Source organism: Triturus cristatus, chromosome 3_1 (assembly GCF_964204655.1).
Source record: "Triturus cristatus chromosome 3_1, aTriCri1.1, whole genome shotgun sequence".
NCBI lineage: Eukaryota > Metazoa > Chordata > Amphibia > Caudata > Salamandridae > Triturus > Triturus cristatus.
In genome coordinates this window covers 957,634,025-957,653,205 of record NC_140583.1, presented here as the reverse complement: position 1 = coordinate 957,653,205, position 19,181 = coordinate 957,634,025, and the positions used below count along the sequence as shown (strand labels likewise).

Sequence of the window (19,181 nt, the reverse complement as noted above, 5' to 3'; positions counted from 1 at the left end):
CAGATGTGGTATAATGCCCAATACATACACCAAGGCCACAGTCCCAAATCAATAGCTTTCTCGTTCTTATGCCAGATTTCCCTGGCTGTACTTCATGAGCAGTTATTACCCATGAATAGGTTGGTAGTCTCACAAGAATGCGAATTAGTTTGAGCCATTAATGCTCAGTTTCTGGTGTAAGTGTTGCTACATTTTATACATAGTTAAATGCTCTGTATTGCGCAACACGATAAATAAAAATAAAATGGTTATGGCTTAAAAACCTTTTTATTTCAAGAAAAAACAATGATATTTTAATAAATACGGCAGAAACATTAACAAAAACAGACATACAAAGACTTCAACATTCAAAAAAATTAATGTTCAGATTTAAACAGTTATAAATTATTTTTACAATATTTAAGTACAGAAAGCATCTGCCAGCTATTTCGTAATACTGCCCAAAGCACACTGCTGCATTAATCAAAGCATCGTAGAGTGGTAAAATTCTGCATTTGGTAGAGAAATGATTGGAGTTTCATTTTTCCTTGCAAAGACACATGTGCTTGCAGTACAAAGAGCAGATTGTTCTATCATAATTCTCTACCCTGCATATTACAAATGAAACACAGCTTTAATACTTCAAAAATGAAGCGTCTTAATTGGCTAGAATGCTTGTTTTCAACAAGCACCAACAAGAAATCCTTTAGAGCTGGAGGCCCTTCTTTAGAAGACATTGAGAGATCTATTTAAGTAAAAAGCCTACAAGTTGGTGGGTGTACACAGAATGAACGAATCCTATTAGACCAAGTCTTTTTGTGTTTTTTTATAAATACAGCTTTCCTGAACTTGGCCAACTCAAATGAAGTGTGATATGATGCAGTGGTCAAACACAACAATGTTGAGGAAGCATGTGAGACCCAACATTAATTCTCAGGTCTATGGAGTGTTGGCTTCCGTGGAATCACATTTTAAAATAGCCTATTCTGTGCCTAATTTGAGGGTGAAACACTGCAAACCAGTTTTTTTGAAGGTGGTACATAAAACGAAGAGCACCTCAACTTCATTTTGAGCCAACATGACACGTTTCAAGTATCCTATCTGAATTAACCTAAATAAAGCTAGCACGTTTTAAACACAATCACAATGATGATGAAAAGTAACATCTGGAGAATACAAGTGTACCTATTCTGTCCCTTCCACTGAACTTCCCACATACCAGCCATTTCCTCAAAGCACAGAAAAACTTTAAAGACTTTCTTTTCCACATACTCAACATTTTGCTTCTGCAATTTTGGCAGTATTTCCCGATTCTGCAGTGGGTTTTCTAGAACAACCCAGGTCTTCCTATCATTTCGGTTTTGATGACTAACCACAGGAAGTTACACCAGACCACATGAAAAATTGTTGCCCCCAAAAAAAGCTACAATTTGTGGGGGGGAAAAACCGACGTTAGTAACTAACAAGCTTCAAAACAAGGACTCAATGGGAAACAAGCCAGAAAGACAAAAATCCAAGACAATGACGTTTCTTCAGGTGCAAAATATTTCCTTCCTTTCCAACACATTCAAGTTCTGTTTTTTGGCATACAAATCTATGCAACATTTTGGACATCTGACCTCTTCTCGCCACTTGGTCTACATGCGGAATCCTTAGTACCAAACAAGGTGAAGTGTAGCCTCTTAAGGTGCAGACGAAGAACCACCATGTCTGCACACTTCGTTCAGTCTTCACCTGTTCATCAGAAGACAAGGTCCATATTCACTAAAAAAAAAATGTTCGTGCTCACATTACAGTGCAGCTTTTTGCTTTGTCCTTTCGCAAGTCTGTGGACAGATCTGGTCTGCTGGGCATGTGTGAAATTCTTTTGGTTACCCGCGTAGACTTCTTCCGCTTTACGTTTTTGTTACTTTTGTTTACACATGCCAAAGTGGCAACATGAAAAATGTCTCTGACACTGTTTTCTGATTGTAAGGCTGAACACTCGATGTAGGTTGCTGCACCAATCTGTTTTGCCATGTTCGCGCCCTAAAGAAAAGAGGGAAATATAAAAATTGTAAACAGATGCTCATCATAGATTGACTTCTAAAATACATAACATTTTTTATCATATTTCTCCCACGGATAGCCAATCTGGCACTACAGCACAAGTGGGCCTCCCATTCATTGAGTCCAACTTTACTATGGCTTTTACAATTAAATTAGAATAATGTGGCACAGTTGCTCATGGCATGTAGTCATTTCTTTAAAATGTAGTTCAATTTCCAATTCTAGTTGGAGTAACCTCATGATAGGTCATGGTGACTATCAAGAAATGACTGTCCCGGGTGCCTTGAGGGCCACACTAATATGTAGAGTATGATGACAATCTTGCGTTTTAATGCAACATAGTGTACCTGCTTAAACTAAGTAATGAAAGGTTACAATCATCATAGCATTATGCAAATGAAGCAGGGATTATTCAGATAAGAGTATGAGAAAAAATGAACATGGGTGGAGTCAGAGGAAAGTACTCAGGCAAGGTCAGATGTTTAGAACGTGCGTGTGGGGTAATTTTTCAATTAGTAAAATATTTGGGAGCCCAGATGCCAAGGAGTCAAGTAGCCATAAGAAGGCAGAGCACAATTAGGACTCTGATTAAGGGACGGCAAGTCGAGGGAGGCAGTCAGGACTTCACTGTACTTGCGAGATGAGAGTCTCATAAGGGAATGTCAGGGTGGTGGGGATGGGGGTGGGGCACCAGAGTACTGATGTGAAGGGAGCCAAACAAGTGGAAATGAATTTTGAAAAAGTAAGGGTTGAACACCGTCCACTTGGTTACAAAGTAAGGTTTTGTTCTTGAAAATGTGTGCCAAAGAAGGGAACCATGAACATGGTGTTGCAGGCTGACAACAGCAAATATATGCAGGACCAATTCTTTGAATCTGTCGTCCAATGCTTTAATCCACCTGGGGACAATATTGGAGGAAGGGAGTCTTGCTGCCATCATTCATCTCAAATGTGGGACAGAACTGAGGGTCCTTCTGTGCTATGGCATACACTTCAATACTCCCATATTTCATTAAGGTCTTCCTAATGGTCTACTTATTTAAGGTGAAGGATCAACACCCCCGCCCTGCTCCCGATTCCCTTGTATTCAAATGCCCACTTAGTTAGAACAGACGAAGGTCTTCAGTTGATCTGCATCCCCTTCCTCCACCCCCAACTTACAAATCCCCCATTACCTAAAGGGGTTTATCAAATATATTGACAAATTTAGCCTATATCAACAATAGTTTTGAGATCAAGCGTGGTTTTGTGTGCCACCTCCTCCCCTTTAGTCTCAAGGTCACCGAGTGGCAAAGTGACAATGAAGTTTAAGGGGGGGTTGAACAAAAGATCTTAGCTTGAGGGTATAAAATAATGGACATCTGAAGAAAATGCATCATAAGTGGTCAAACGTATAGCCTTTGACTGTAAAAAGATATTATGTTAATAGTATAACATTTATGTATACATTGGAACTGATAAAGCAGATTAGGAGTCAGTTGGTTTCCCTTGATGGCAGATTACATGCTTCAACTCCTTTGTGAAGAGTGGGATGGCGGGGATGCTAGTTTGAATTTTGAGTGTTCCGCTTGATACGGCTGGTCTTCTTTAAATGCCAAATCATTTCTATTACAGTGATTTCATGCCTTTATGCTATGCAGATGTGATAGCAAAAGAAACTGCCATGAGAAATACACTGTCATCTGAAAAAATATCTGGATTTTTTCCATACTGGGCGTGGATCTGCTCAAAGGAAAAAAAATATTTCCTATCTGAACACCTAAAAGATGCATAATACAGAAAGTAGCGTGCTGTATTTTGACTTTTAGAGCTAAGAAATTGGACGTCCACTGGGGGATTCAGAACACATTAAAAACATTAAAGGACGATTTGGAATGCTAACAAAGAGGAACCAAGCAATTCTACTGGTGACATCACAAGAGCAGGCACCCACTTTTGTTAAACACAGATAAATCGCTGCAGTAAATAACTGATTTTCATTTAGTTGTTCACGATAAAGGGGTACCCAGGAAGCCACATACAACAAAAAAGTTGTATATTCTTCCTACATTAAGGAAATAGGAAAGTGACTAGGTTTACATAACTTTCAATATTTTATTTTACGACATGCAAAAGTTGATATGTTAGGAGATTTGTAAACTGGTTCGAGCTACAACAGCAGCGTAAGTGAACGCCTGAACCAAATGGTGAAGTGACAAGGAACATAGTGAAAGGAAGAAATGTCATATGTGCCGATCGTCATACACCAGAAGTTGGTACAAGTAACCGTTTCCAACACCTTTGCAGGGCCCCAGTCCCTTTCAGCACAAATATCTTAGCCCCGCAAGACTTATTTCCAGTCTCCACGGATCGAACTTTTAAAATGAATAAAACAATGTTTTCCTCTTGGGGGTCAGTTGCCACCAGTTACAGGTACTGCCACTTACCCCCTGCCACACCTCCACCCACACACTTCTTCCATCACCATAAACCCCCTAAATATAGCTTTAGACAAATGATTAAGAGGAGGGTTTTTTTTTTGTTTTGTTTTTAAGGGGGAGGGGAGAAGTAAAATGTTTTACTACAGCAAGTGCAACTATACCATGACATAATACGTTCTTGCATTAATATCAGCCTCTACAAAATGAAGAGTTTGAAAGTTATACTTCACCTGATCGTAAGACACTGGTGTCTGTCTGTGATTGGATAATTCCACTAATGTGGTGAGATCTGTGCGAAGATCAGACTTGCAACCAACTAGCAACATTTTGGTGTTCGGGCAAAACTCCTGGATTTCACCTTTCCACTGCAAAACAGAATTAAATTCCAAGTAAGAGTTTAGTGCCACAAATATATAAAAAAATCAATTTTCAACATATATGTACAAAAAGCACAATGACGTATTAACAAGATATTGAAGTTAGTCCATCTAACAAAACAAATTCTGGTTATTCAAGCACAGACACAATGACAACGCACCAATTTAAAGTATTCACATGCACCAGAAAATCTACATTTTAGGAGATACACAAAGTTCTCTACTATCTTCTTGTGGCAATAAGGTTTGTGCGTAAAATTAAACTACAGTGTATCCTCATTCTACGTAGGACGCAAGCCAATTGCGCACCGGTTTATTTTCCACTTCTGCCCCACGATCTGACACTGCTATTAAGGCATCCTGTCAACTAACATGCAGCTTGCAATGTTACCACCAGTTCACATGTACCCATGAGGACACTCCAAGCCTGCAATAAGCATCAGAGCTCAAACCCAGCCACACTATCTGGCTAGATGTCCCAATCAAGTGACACAGACCTAGGTAGAAAATTCCTGTCAAAGTGACATACCTTACTACTCATTTGACCAGGAAGAAGCAGACATTTTTTTTAGCCGCTACATAACATTCAGTGGTTAAAATACCAAATCACCAATGCAAATTCTTCAGTCTTAACACCCATACAGAAAAAAATGTCCTTCCAATGCGGACACTGGTCAGCCAGCATAGAGAAGTTGGTTACGGATTCAAAAGCCCCCTGCACCACCTCTGCATAACATCCCCCCCCCCCCTTTAAAGCCAACCCATGATTTGGGTCCATCATCATTCTAATGAGAGACTACAAGGAGCCGCCCTCACATAGAAGAATCGCAACATCCAACACAACCCCACTGGCTAAAAATCAAACCTTTTTATGTCCACCAGCTTTCCAGCAGTGTTAAAATCGTTGGCTACAACACTACATCATTTAGGTAATATTTGAATGAAGCACTGCAACACAACCTTACCGACACAACTACTTACAACATGGAGTGTGGATGGTGGGATAGTCAGAAGACCAGCACCATCTGCCAGAAGATATTGTCTGGTTTGTGTAGTTTATGGTTTAACTTGGTTGTGAAAGGTAATGACTGGCACATTACACGGAGTGCCCTTAACCCTCAGAAGTGATGCGATGTTACCATTGCAATTTTCAAACATTAATAATGAACTACCACGTTTTAGCTAAAAATGAAACCTCCATTCAGATTTTTTATTCTGTGGTCATTTTTTGACTGTACAGAGTGCTGAAGCGTGGCACGAGTGGGTGAAGGAAATATTAAACACAGAGCTGATTAATGTTGAAGGAAAGGTGAACAGTGAGCTGACAAATGTTACAGGAATATCGGGTGAAAAAAAACATACCTTCTTTAAAACACTGTCAAGAGTCTCAGGCCGGCTGATGTCAAAACAAATCAAGACTGCATCGGAATCTGGATATGAAAGCGGGCGGACGTTGTCATAATACGGAGAGCCTGAAAATGAAATTCACACATTACAACATATTTTTAATCAATCATGAACACTATATATAAAGAAACATTAATTATCCTCCGTTTCCCTTCTTACAGTGTGGAGTAGATTGTTTAGTTACAGGAACAAGAAACCTAGGAGCAAAAACAGACACGCAAAAACACACACACACCACACACACACACACCACACACACACCACACACACACCACACACACACCACACCCACCCACCCCTCCCCCCTCCCCCCTCCAGACTTGGCCCCCTACCATACATCATTCTCTTTAGGGACAGATAACTTTAGCGAAATAGGCCACCAGAGAGAAATCAGACGTAGCTCTAGATCATAGATATTGCATGTGACATTTTATAGCTAGGTTTTTTTAGTGATGTAGAATTTACATCATCACACTGGGATGGCAGAATAAAATGAAGATTGCATATGAGCAGAGAGGGGAAAGTGTTATGTTACAGCGATGAAGACCGTGGAGCTTCAGTAGCAGGTGATGGAACAGCAGGTGTGTAGGAAGGTAAATATTACCAGGTTGGTTGGAAATTACAGTGTTAGACCACCACCAGGTATAAGAGGACAGTGAATTTAGATCTGGTACTAATGTTTGTTTGGGAGGGGATGGGGTGAAGACAAGCAATTTTAGGTCTGACCGCAGAGGCCCAGTATGGATTTGAATATATTTGCATCTCGAAACAGGCTGGCTCAATGCATGCTGACATTGTCACCTTTGTGATAGCTAGGAGTGGAGTGGGCAATAAATTCCACTGCGCCTGCAGAGTTGGCATCAGTTTGGTTAATCGCAGAACATGGAGTTCCGGCCAAATATGGTCATCTCTTGCGTGACGGAGTTTTTTTCTCTCTCGTCAATGGCAAGTTTGCGAATATGCGTTCCTAGTGGGATTTTTAGTCGCCAGGAGGGTACCCAGCGAGATTTACCAAACGAGGGTGGTAGAGTACAAAATCTGCTCAAGCAGCAGCAAAATCAATCTCATGAAGCAGCGTCCTCTGGTGCGCTGCCATACCTGCTTATTTTTCAGCATGGAACAAGTTCCTGGCCCTAAAAATCAGTTAGATGAACTCTGCTAAATTTTACAGAGTTTTCATGTAACTCCGCAGAATTCCACGGATTGAAACTCCTAGTTCTGCCCACCCCTAGTGATTGCTGTTCTATGGAAATCTCAGACATTAAATAAAAAATTAAAAAATCTTTTAAAAATAAAATTACATCTTAAGTCTGGTGTCATTAATGAGCGTACCCAAACAGTTCCCACCACAAACACTGGTCGAAAACTGCATAAATCTGAAAACACAGTGCACTTCACCAGGTAGAAAACATGCATCGCCGTCAGCCCTGAAAACAAATTCCCACTTGAAAACATGCCCCGATTCATCATAAATAGGCGGGATGTGCATTTAATTTAAATAGCTCTTTCATGATAAGTAGTGCAAATATGCTTTTGAATGAATTAACTCAACAGCTCAACGTTTCTAGGACATAAGCCAAAGCCACCGAATGCTTGCTCTTTGTATGCTAATTTGAATACTACGTACATAGCTCTTTAAGACGTGAAAACATTTAAAAATATATATTGTTTTAAAAACAAAATATTAACCACTGTACTGATGGTAGCGAGGACAAATTCACAATTCTACAAAATTCTAACAAGAATCTACATCTTCTGCCTGACTTGGACCGCTTCAATGTCTAAATAGTTAAAATTTGTTATCATTTGATACACTTTATAAAAACATTTCTTTAAGAAACCCACACACAACAGAAGGTGTTTCAAACACCGAGACGCTGCCAGATCTACAGCACATACAGCTGGTGCCTACGTTCATTGCTTGGCTCACTCTCAGGGTCTGCTGGAAGAGGTGATCTCATTATTCACTTTGTAACATTCAAAAGAATTGTATGCAGAAGGACAAATTTACTTTTGGACGTAAATCCGTATACGTATTTTTGCTACTCACTCAAACCTGAAACACACAACAAGAAACGATAACCATCCAACCAACCAATTCCCAGGATGGCAAAAAAGTGTGTTTATTTACGCTGCACACGTTTAATCAGTAGATGCATAAATGTGTAGTCGAAATGTTGGCAATGTCTTGTATCCCCCTGAAGATAAATTGGATTATTGTGCCAATTCCACAGTGTCGTGCATCCTGTGAAATGTATGTGATCTATGTGTTCTAGATCAAACTGGCCACGTTCAACAAGGAACACATGGAACCTTTGCCCAAAAATATACATATCTGCATGCACACTAAAAAGGGATGCAGATGCCTCACCCTCTTTCCACCCAGAGGCATCACTGCTCGGTCTTATGCACTGAAGGATACTGGTCCACTAGCAGCTTGCTCAAAAGTTATTGCCACACATGAATAAGTCTTCAACTCCCAATCCAAAAGGTGCTACAATTTAGTGTAGCGTTGGGAGTAAGAGGGATCATTTAGGGTGGCTCGAGAGGACACTTCTTAATTATATGTCAATGTATTTATTGCTTGGCTTGTCAGCCTTTTTAATTAAAAATGCATTTTGGTGTACATTACACGCATGGAAATTTCTAGAAGCCACAACCATTTACTGATGGAGGGGGGGTCAACCTAGTTTAAACTTACTTTAGTCTCGAATGATTACCACATGTGATACCAATTCGATAAACAGAATATTTTGCAAAAATGGTTTCTGGTGCAACATATTAAGTAACAATGTTGCTTACACCTCTTATTTTGACAGTTTCACAAAACCATTCGAGAGTAGTCATTTTTTGCACATTTACGTACTCATATGTCTCCGTGAATTGGCCCCAAAACGGTCATTATCCTGGAAATAAAATACTAAATTAGTACGAATATAAAAGGACTTGCGCTTTTCACTCTTACTACCAGGGAGTTGGACACTGTTCTCCAATAGTACAACTTTTCTGTTTTCATGAATGCCTTTTGAATCAGCTGCCATGCACCACTCATACTTTCAGCAACCACTGCATGGTTCAGGGCGATAAGCCATAGAGCAGTAACCCAACAGAATTCAAGCAGACCAGTTCTCATGCTCATTGCTTCAGTTTTGCTCTGGCAAATATTGAACTGTAGAGTAGGAGCAAGAAGGCAGTAGGAACAAGTAAAAGCAAAAGTAGTCTCCTCCCTCCAATGTACAACCCCTGGTAAGTGGGGGGGCGTGTTATCAGCTTCCTTGACTTGCCACCAAAATAGGTGGGACAGATTAACCAGATTGGGTGTTATGAGAATGTGTGTATAGGTCTTGTGTACAAAGAAGTCTGAAGGAGAGGGATCTCCCCAGCCATTTTTGTCTGGGGGAGGGGGAGCAGCCCCCCCCCACTCCTAAAATAGTTAAGAAAACAGGTGATGTAAATAGCTTACTTTCCCTAATTTACCCTTCAACATGCTCGCAGGGCAACTTCCAAAAGAGCAGTCGCAAGAGGACTGCAGTTCTATACAGCGGGGCCAGAGCAGTCAACCACCAGCCCCTCTTAAGCACTTTAAGATCACAGTGGTTCTCCATCCTAAAATGGAGCCTGGACAGGCACCGGAATACTACAAGCTGTCCAGAACACTAGAACTAAACGTTTATGAAAATTAATTTTCATTTGGAAGTAGAACAACCAGAAGTGAACACTTTAACCAGGACACAATAGGGCAGTGTCAAAATTGTAATTTGTATGTAAGGAATTATAAACCTAGAAGCACAAACAGATCACTTATGAAAGTTAACGTTTCGTACAGGTAACCCCTACAATCAAACATTTCTCAAAATTATCATCTCTTTACTAATGGATTATAGGATAATTCCACACAAAAATTCAATGCTCCAAACTCTTCATTAGAGCCTAACATGTACTGAAAATAGGAGGGCCTTGTGGAGTTTGTTTAAATGCTATTATGGCTTAGGTCTCTTGATATTAAAAGATGCATATCTCTTAGCAGAGCAAGTCAATCTGATCCAGTGAGTGGGGAGGTTGAGAACAGAGTTAGGCACCGGACCACGCGATTGCGAGAAAAGGTCATTAGTCCAAATCATTGGACAAGCTCTTAGCCGCATGTAGTCTGGTCAGCCGTGTTTGCTCTTTGTGAGTGGTATGAATAGAATCGGGTGAGCATACATATTTCTCATCCTCACCCAAGAGAATATACTATGGTGTATCACTCAAAAAAACTTGCTTTTTAGATAGCGCTAAAGTGATGTTCCGTTTCACCAGCACTGTAAACAGATGTAGACACTACCCTATCAAAGAGTGGTCTTATATTGGTACTTGTGAATAGGAGCACACAGTACACCATTTGTAGGGTACAGCAGCGGTTTTACTAATGCAGCAATGCCTTGCCAAACTGACAGTTCAATTGCAGGATCCGTTCCCACCTTGCAAGAATAAAGGAGTGAGTTGGCATAGCATAGATATGCAGCTGTCATTCAAGTCACAGAGGTCAGCAGTGTGTCTCATACTCGCTGTGCCATCTTAATGGCACAGGCGAACAAGCATGGTTAAAGCCAACAGCCTGGGTTTAAAGTGTCAACACATTCAGTGTTAGCACATTACATTAAGGTACTCGAGTGGGAACCAGCAGGCGATGATATTGAGGGCTATAGTTGCAATGGAGTCCCTACTGCAGTTCAATGCAAGTAGTGGAAGGATACACCCAATAGAGAATACTATTAGGAACACCCGAATACTCAACTGGGCAGAGCCAAGACATAATACAAAAATTATAAAACAGCACATAGCCAAAGCAAGAGCGAGGTAGGTAGATTGGGGGTCAGGGAGGTAGTTTGGGGTCTGAATTGCCAGTTGGGGAGGAGCAGGCGAGACGGTAGTTAAAAGTTCAAACAAAGGCGGGGCAAACAGCTACATATGTGGTATTAATCGTTCACAAGTCTTGTTTACAGCTCTGATCCTTCAAAAGAAAACCTGCCTAAGTACAGTGTGCTATCATCCGGAAAAAAATGCAGATGGGCAAGTAAAAGCGAAGGAGAACAAGCGCCAAGGGACTCAGCAACTGGACACAAGCCAAGTTCAGAGAGCACTGCACACAGATCCAGTCCTTTGATTCAGATGAATTACTTTTTCTCCCTATTGCCTGGCCCAGTGTCTTATTCTGCTCTTAACCTCACAGAGATCAGCCCTCCTTTATACGAAGGACTCCAAAAAAGGAATTCCAAGAATGTTCTTCTGAGTGAGAGGCAACACATGGGAATGTATAGAATACCAAACTAGGCAGCGATAGGTGATCTATTCAGGCATGTCTCAGAAGCAGGGTATTAATTTCAAAAGCATCCCCATTAAGGACATGAACGCGGACTTGATCTCCATTTACCCAACAAGGTCCCAAGAAACCCTATAATTTGCTTAAATGAAAATTCAGCAGTAGTTTAAAGCAACCAGCATTATGAACGGATAAGTTTAAAGGGAGTTTTTAAATGTAACTCCACGCTTTTGCAATACACTTACTGGTGGGATTTTAAGCATATGGGTAGAGTCTCGCACACAAACTAAATATACCGGAATGACTAACGCCAAGTATAATAAAATGGGGAACTGTTTTTGTGAAAAAAAATCCAAATAAAAAATTAAAATTGCAAACTTCGGTCCAGGCTCCCTCAAAGACCGTATTTTCAGCACTTTTAGCTACATAAAGGGGGTGGGGGGGGGGGTTAACAGGCACTCTGGCTGCACACGCCTCCCACCCCTTGTAGTTTTAGGGCGATTAGTATCAAAGGCAAATTCTGAAGACAGCAGCACACCTCATATAACCTACCCCCTTCACCTGCAAAAGATCAATTTCCTCACCAGGTCTCTAGCATTCACATGCATGGTAAATAACAAATAAGAAGGTTGGTGAGTAGATACCTTTTAAACCTAAGTGAGCTTCACAATTGATCTGGGGCAGTAGATGCTGTGGCAGTAACCACATGAAACTACTTGGGATAGGATGCACAGAGCTGGCAAGCCCCTCCTACTTCACCATTACATTCATGCTTCACACATTGCAAACATATGGAATTATGAAAGATTTCTTGGGTGGGGGGGGCAATTCATTTTCACCACTGACCGATATTTAAGTGGAGGAAGTTTTAGGAGAGACAGCTGAAATAAACAAATGTTTGGCTAAAAAAATTAAAAAAAATTAAAAAATAAATAAATAAAAAAAGAAAAAAGGAGTATTTTGACATAAGCAGGTGTGCTGCCATATATTTAGCCTTCTGTGCCGATTCACATGTATTCCAAGTGGCTGTCAAACAATAAACAAGTAGACAAGAGCATTAGCCAATCCGGATTCACCCATCAAAATTCTTTTTTAAAGCTATTTTTCTGCACTGAATGGATTTTCACTGATGAAAATCTGTTCAATGTTGGATTTTATCAACTGGTGGTTGGTTATATATGAACAACAAATTTCAGCTGGGGGCTTTTGTAAGTTGTAAGACTCCCCTGTCAGGCCAGTAACTCCACCTGTCCCTACAGATCTGAAAACATTTCGAAGTGGTTTCTATAGACGAATTGAAGCAGCTGGTGGATGCGCATGCCTTCAATTTTCTATCACACGGGAATTAGATACAAGAGAAAGTAATGAAGACAGTTAAAAAAAATACAATAAACACACACAAAGACAACAGTCATTGGTCCAATGACTGGCATCCATTTAGGAGATTTGTTATTTTATTTACAATTATAATAATATTCGAGATGTGTAACAAGTGAACGCAGCACATACATACAAGTCAATGTAGATTCCAACAACTCAGGCCATCTACAACAGAAACTCACTCTTAGACCAAGCAAAGTCATAAAACATCCCATTTAAAATATTTGTTTACTTAAGCAGGGTTTTCCTTGCAGGGCAGAGCTAACACCTTACCAGCGAGGATTCCACAGTAGCTATGTGAACATGGCTAGATGTCGCTTCCCAGCACAAGATCTGTGGTCTATTTTAAGCTCATTTATCACCATCTTTGACCTGAATGAAAGTTATTCACTATTGATTAATCTATTTAGTATCGGCAGAACACCGATCTCTTTTTTACCACAAACAAGTTCTTATTCTTTCTCGGTTAATTATAATAGCAAATTAATGAACTTTGCCAGCACGGTCGATAGTCTCTTGGGATGTTCAATTTCTTTTAGACCTCAAAAGGACAACAACTAACGTATGTGTGGTTTTACCAATAAGTAGTAAAGGCAAGAGGGTTATCCCACCAGTGACAAACTTGCACCTGGGGACTACACTTGCTTTTCTTTGCTACTAAGGAAAAATTAACTGCCACACACTGCTCTAATCAAAAGATAAACCAAGTATCCCTTCTATTCCCCCCCCCCCAATTTAATGGCCTCAGTGTGCGACTTTACGTTTCTAGCCATTAAAATTTCAAACTAATTAGCAGATTGATTTTGATTATCAATTTCCACATACAGTAGCATTATTTTTATTTTTTGGGAATGTTAACTTTCAAGTTCACTTGCATAATATTTGGAATTTTTACATTAACCATGCTCTATTTCTTCAGCAAGTTGCAGTTTACGTTAAACCAAAAACGCAAGTGGCTAACTTTAGAATCGGCTTCTCTAACTTGTGAGCTACTGGTGGCCATCCTGTACTTGCAAGTTGTCCTCACACGTGCACCCTAGACAACTAATTTAGAAGCGCTTGCTTGAATAGCACGCTAAACTTTTCAAGTGTGCATTACAGAGTGTAAAGTGTGTATTTTCAGACCTCATAAGCGGATATTTGGAGAAAGGTTGTAAGTCTAATATTTGACAGATAAATCATGCTGGGTTGGGAGACAGGAGGTATTGCAGGTATCACTTATATATTACCCATCTAGCGATATTCCAAATTGATAACACTAATATTGTAACTGGCAACCCCGCCTGAAGCACTGAGGTTATCACTGCCAGTAATCTTGCATAATGTAATCTTGTCTTATGATCACTATTCTTAGTTCGCAGTACAGAAAAGATTGGAGACCCCCCCCCCCCCCACTTTAGAAACACTGATCTAAAGCTCCAGAAAAAACTCCATCATCCTGTACTTCAAACTAAACTGTATACAAGTAACGTCATTGATTGTAAGGTGAGTGGTCCTGTGCAGCTCCATTTCCATTCCCCCATATAGCAATCATATCAACGATCTCAACCGCCCCCCCACCAAATACATAAAGATTCTTTAAAGTACAGCACCTGTTATTGAAGATGCTACCAAAACTAAAAGGAAGACTTCTCTATAGACAGCTAGCTGCTCCTTGCAGCAAGATGGATTATTTAACAAATAACTAATATAGCCCCAATGAACCGTGGCTCTCCATTTACATTCAATTTCGTGCTTCATGGAATGCATGCACTCCGAAGCTTTGTAGTACCCCCGCAGCCTTACCTTCAAACTCATTCAACTATGGCATTATTGGACACCAAAATCTTATCACTTCTTGATCACTGACCCATTCTTAAATTGTGCTCCTACTTGTAAATATGCAAATCTTTTTTAAGTGTCCTGAAAATGCATCACTTTAACCACTATTCTCTTCTTGCGATTTCAGAACCAGTCCTTTTTCAGGAACTGGATTCAATATAGAACAACCACAGTTGACACAACCAGCATTTTGCTGGCATGGCCGTTTGCTCTAGAAACAGTCATACACTAAACTGTGGCTCCCAGTTTTAGGGTATTCAAATGTTTCCATTCCTGTCTGTATTAATCCATATTTATTTTTGGGCCATTTTATTGGTACTTAATGTTTTGAGACTAAATGGAGTTGTAAAATTGTAAATTTCCACATTTATCTGACAAATATGCACTCATACTTGGATGCCTGTTGCGTTTTAGAAAATTATGCAGCCAAATATAACCAAACACTACACTGACAAGTAAATATTGGAATTATATACACATACATATTAACATATGACAATATTTAAGGGAATCTGAACCCGTTTTAACATCCCCACGGTGTCTATCAGCTTAGAAGCTGGTCTGGAATTCATGATAGACAACACGAGTAATGTGCAACAAGCACAATTGTATTTTTTGCTTTTAAAATAAATACAGACAGGAAATAGATTTTTTTTCCTATCTGTAAAATCAGTAAACACGGATAACTTTAAGCCTTACATACAACCAAGGTACAGAAAGCACACAATGTTGACTGTTGAACAAGTTAGCTGGGGGACAAATGATCATTCCTGTTGTAACAGGGAAGAAAAGTGACCAAACCCAACCATTGTGATGTTGATAATTACAAACAAAATGTATAAGCATCAACTAGATATCCTGAAGAAGGAATACATTTTTGGATTGTAAAACTTCAGCCTACAATGGTACAATTGATCACAATGATTACCTGAACACTAACAAAATACTACAGAACACCATCAGTAGAACAGAAATGTGGAATAATGCTGAACAACAATCTTCACCGTCTCTGAATTATTGTTTCCGAATTTTAAGGATACAGTAAGTTCACATCATGCACTGAAATAAGCCACTTGTAGGACCATGGTACAAGTGCACAATGAAGCATTTTATAAACGCAACTGCCAAAACAACGCAGTAAGTCCAACGTTTTACTTAAAGCCGTTTAGATGTTAATGCAGCTCTAGGTCACGGGCAACACAGAAATCAGGGACTACCCCTTTATAGTCATCATGAGACAGTTTTATTCCAGATTTTTTTTTAAACCCGACAAAAACAGGATTCAGATATTCTAAAGTATATATTCTGAATAAGACGACAGCTTGTCATTGTCCATATACATTCAAAACCCATACAGACAGGTATTTAGCACGATTATTGGCACTCCTAAACGTAAAAGACCACTTCAACCCTAAAACGTTTCATTGTCGTTAAACGGGCATCACACCACCTGCAATTAAAAGTTTTTTAAACTTGATGCACTGCTTTCCCGTGATACAATTAATCAAACGTTTTTCTTATCAATACTATCTATAGGGCTTAAAGTGAAATAAAAAAAGGAATGCTAATTAACAAATTCAAATAAGTGCAAAGGAGGCTGGGAGTTTTACAGTCTTATCGAACACCTTATTTTTATTTAAGAAACGGCTAGGTATTCTTTCTGCAACTTGACATCATTTAAATATGTAATGTACTCAAGTCCGTTTCCCCTCAATCTTCACGATTAGCTGTAAACACACTGTGCATGCAAATGTGTATCAGACTGTCTATTGCCTTTTTACAATGACTGCATAACCTTTCACGCTTTTGATTGACTTTCCAAAAGCCTACTATCACCTATACAGGTTAGGAAAAACACAAACAAGCTGCAAGCCTCAATGACGGGAGAACGCAAAAGAAAGTACCCAATGAACACTGCAAAGCAACAGTAGAAACCTTTTACCAGAGAGATGAATACAATGGTTTCCCAGCATACCCCTGGGCTCCACTGCATGGATTTCTAAATAACTAGATAATACCCAAGTTGTTGACCTACAGCAGACACCAGTCTTCAGGGACATCGTGACTCAAATCCTAACAGTCCTCGGCACAAGTACCACCTAAGTGTTAATCTGGGCACTGGCTACATCACAAATTTACACCACAAAGGCACCCGTTCTAAACAGGATTTGGGTCCCTGATTCTTATAGCAATGAATGAATAGCTTTACATGGGCCCTGGCATTCACGAACAACACAATTATGAGAAAATTTATATTGCTAGCATCAACAACCCAAAAGCAGCCTCCTAAACCTGTAAAAGTAGTTTACGTTTCCACCAATGCCAGGACAGCGAGTTCACCAAAACTGGCTAATGGCAATGCAGCACCGATCTGACCGGGTTCGGTTCAGTTGCTTGTAACCTCCATACTGGCCGCCTAGTCATCTGTCCATCAAAGATTACAAATGACTAAATTCCTGTTCCTCCCCCAAGTCTGAGAGAGGCACACTACGCTTCCACGTGGTCTATCAGATCACTGTTGGCTTCCTCATGGTTGTTCATGTACAATACACAGCCCCATTTTATGCACTGGGATCAGCCAGTTTAGTGTGCGGAAAAATAAACAATCATGCACAATAGAATGACACAGGGGCCTCGGTACTCAGTGTCATAACTTGCAGCGGTCCATGTATTACCAAACCACTGAGGTGCCAGTGGGCTAGAAGACCAGCTATGCGTCCGCCTTCCACCACAGGGAGAAAAACAAATGTATTTTTGTTTTAAATATGCAGAATTGCCCTAAGGAATCTTGTCCTTACCGTACATGGCACGCTACAAGTAAAGACTCACAGACAAATGTCCCAGGACAGACAGTGTTCAACCAAAATAGCTGAGCGGCCCACACCACAGCCAATCATCCATATTCAAATTTTCATCTCAACCCAATACAATGATCAAACAAATTTGCCAGTGTGCCAAGGTCACTGAACGATCACCATGAGAACCTACATCCAACCATATAGGATTTATTAGCACCGTGTGCAAATTGTATTTTTTACTTCAGTGGTTGCTACTAACAGTGCATAGTGGGCATTTAATTTTGGGGAAAAGGGAAATGAAACCATTGGGGAGCAAGATTCTCCATGTGTAGATCTAACCGACAAACCAAGGTTGCCGAATAAAAATACAATGACTTTCAAGTTAATTTCCTTTTGCTCATAAGATAATGTATAGTCAGCAAATGAAACAGTCCCAAACATTTATATGCAGCCTCACCCCGAAACAATGATTCCATCCGATGACGCATACCTATCTATTGCAGTCACCGCTGCCTGAAGATCTTCACTACCATAAATGTACATACACGTACAGTAATTAGGACGATGCTCACATGTGTACAGAAACCAGCTGTCCGCACCACGCAGGCAGACTGGTCAGGTCAGTTTCATCATTTACAATACAGCAACCGGTTTGGGTGACAGTAAATCAGTCCTTGCGACGAGTGTGGGTGGAAGGTATTTGGAGAGGGCATAAACACATCTTTCTGTTTCTCCCACACTGTTTCTCTCCAACATCTATGTATTTCTGTAGCACATTTTACATCAAAGCTAAAGAATCCCCTTCCTCAAATAAAAAACCTCAGACACAACATAAAAAGTAGCGATTATCTAGCAAAAATTGTAAAACTGTAAACAAGGACCAGAGTTTTCAATGGTGATTATCCAATGCTCTACAACAGTTTCCAACCCCCTCACCGTAACACATTTCTGCATCATGCCAAGTCTGTAAAACACCACCCTTAGCATACAGAAACTAGGTCGCCTCAATTATTCAGGAATAGTCGTCTAGAGAGTTGCAGATTTCATACACTGTCAAGGATACTCATTTCAGCAGGGCCTTCTAAACTTTAGAACCACAACCCAATTTTTAGAACGACAAACATTCTCTACCCACCTAGTGTTACTGTGCGTCTACGAGCTGGCAAGCATTATGCATTAAATACAAAGCGGCCCCGTCAGCATGCACCAATTGCAGCTCCTCCAAGGAACTCCCATTTCCTGCTTCCACGAAGAGCTGTAATTGGTGCAGGCTGATGGCCCGGCCTTGTTTCTAGGTATGTATTGTAAGGCTATTTGTAATTATTGTGCACGCTTTAATTTTTACTCTAATAGTGTCTGAAATTTAAAAAATAATTACACTAAAAATAAGATCTACTGTAATTGCAAATGTGCTTTATTACATATACTAGGACATTCACGACCCACCAAATCCGGAAATGCTGCATTACAGAAGCACATTCCACTGGAAGAAGCCCAGCGTTAAAACAAAGGTTACAGAGTTAATATAATAAAATGCAAACCGACCAAGATGGTGTGGTCATTAAAACAACTTCTAACCTCCAGATAGTAATATTCCCAGTGGCGGCCAGAAGACTAGCCAACATGAAATTTTCCTGTTAAGTTATAA

General features: G+C 40.1%; 1 protein-coding gene across 1 annotated transcript in view; it reads right to left on the bottom strand.

Moving 5' to 3' along the window:
- Positions 1-248: 248 nt before the first annotated feature.
- The window catches only part of RND3 (Rho family GTPase 3), a 37,416-nt gene continuing 18,483 nt past the window's right edge, over positions 249-19,181 (bottom strand). The window contains exons 3-5 of the mRNA XM_085645602.1: positions 6,188-6,297; positions 4,679-4,813; positions 249-2,007 (exon numbers count right to left, since the gene is read on the bottom strand). Coding sequence (XP_085501728.1) covers positions 1,765-2,007; positions 4,679-4,813; positions 6,188-6,297 — 488 coding nt within the window. The 3' untranslated portion in view covers positions 249-1,764. The remainder of the gene's footprint in view (positions 2,008-4,678; positions 4,814-6,187; positions 6,298-19,181) is intronic.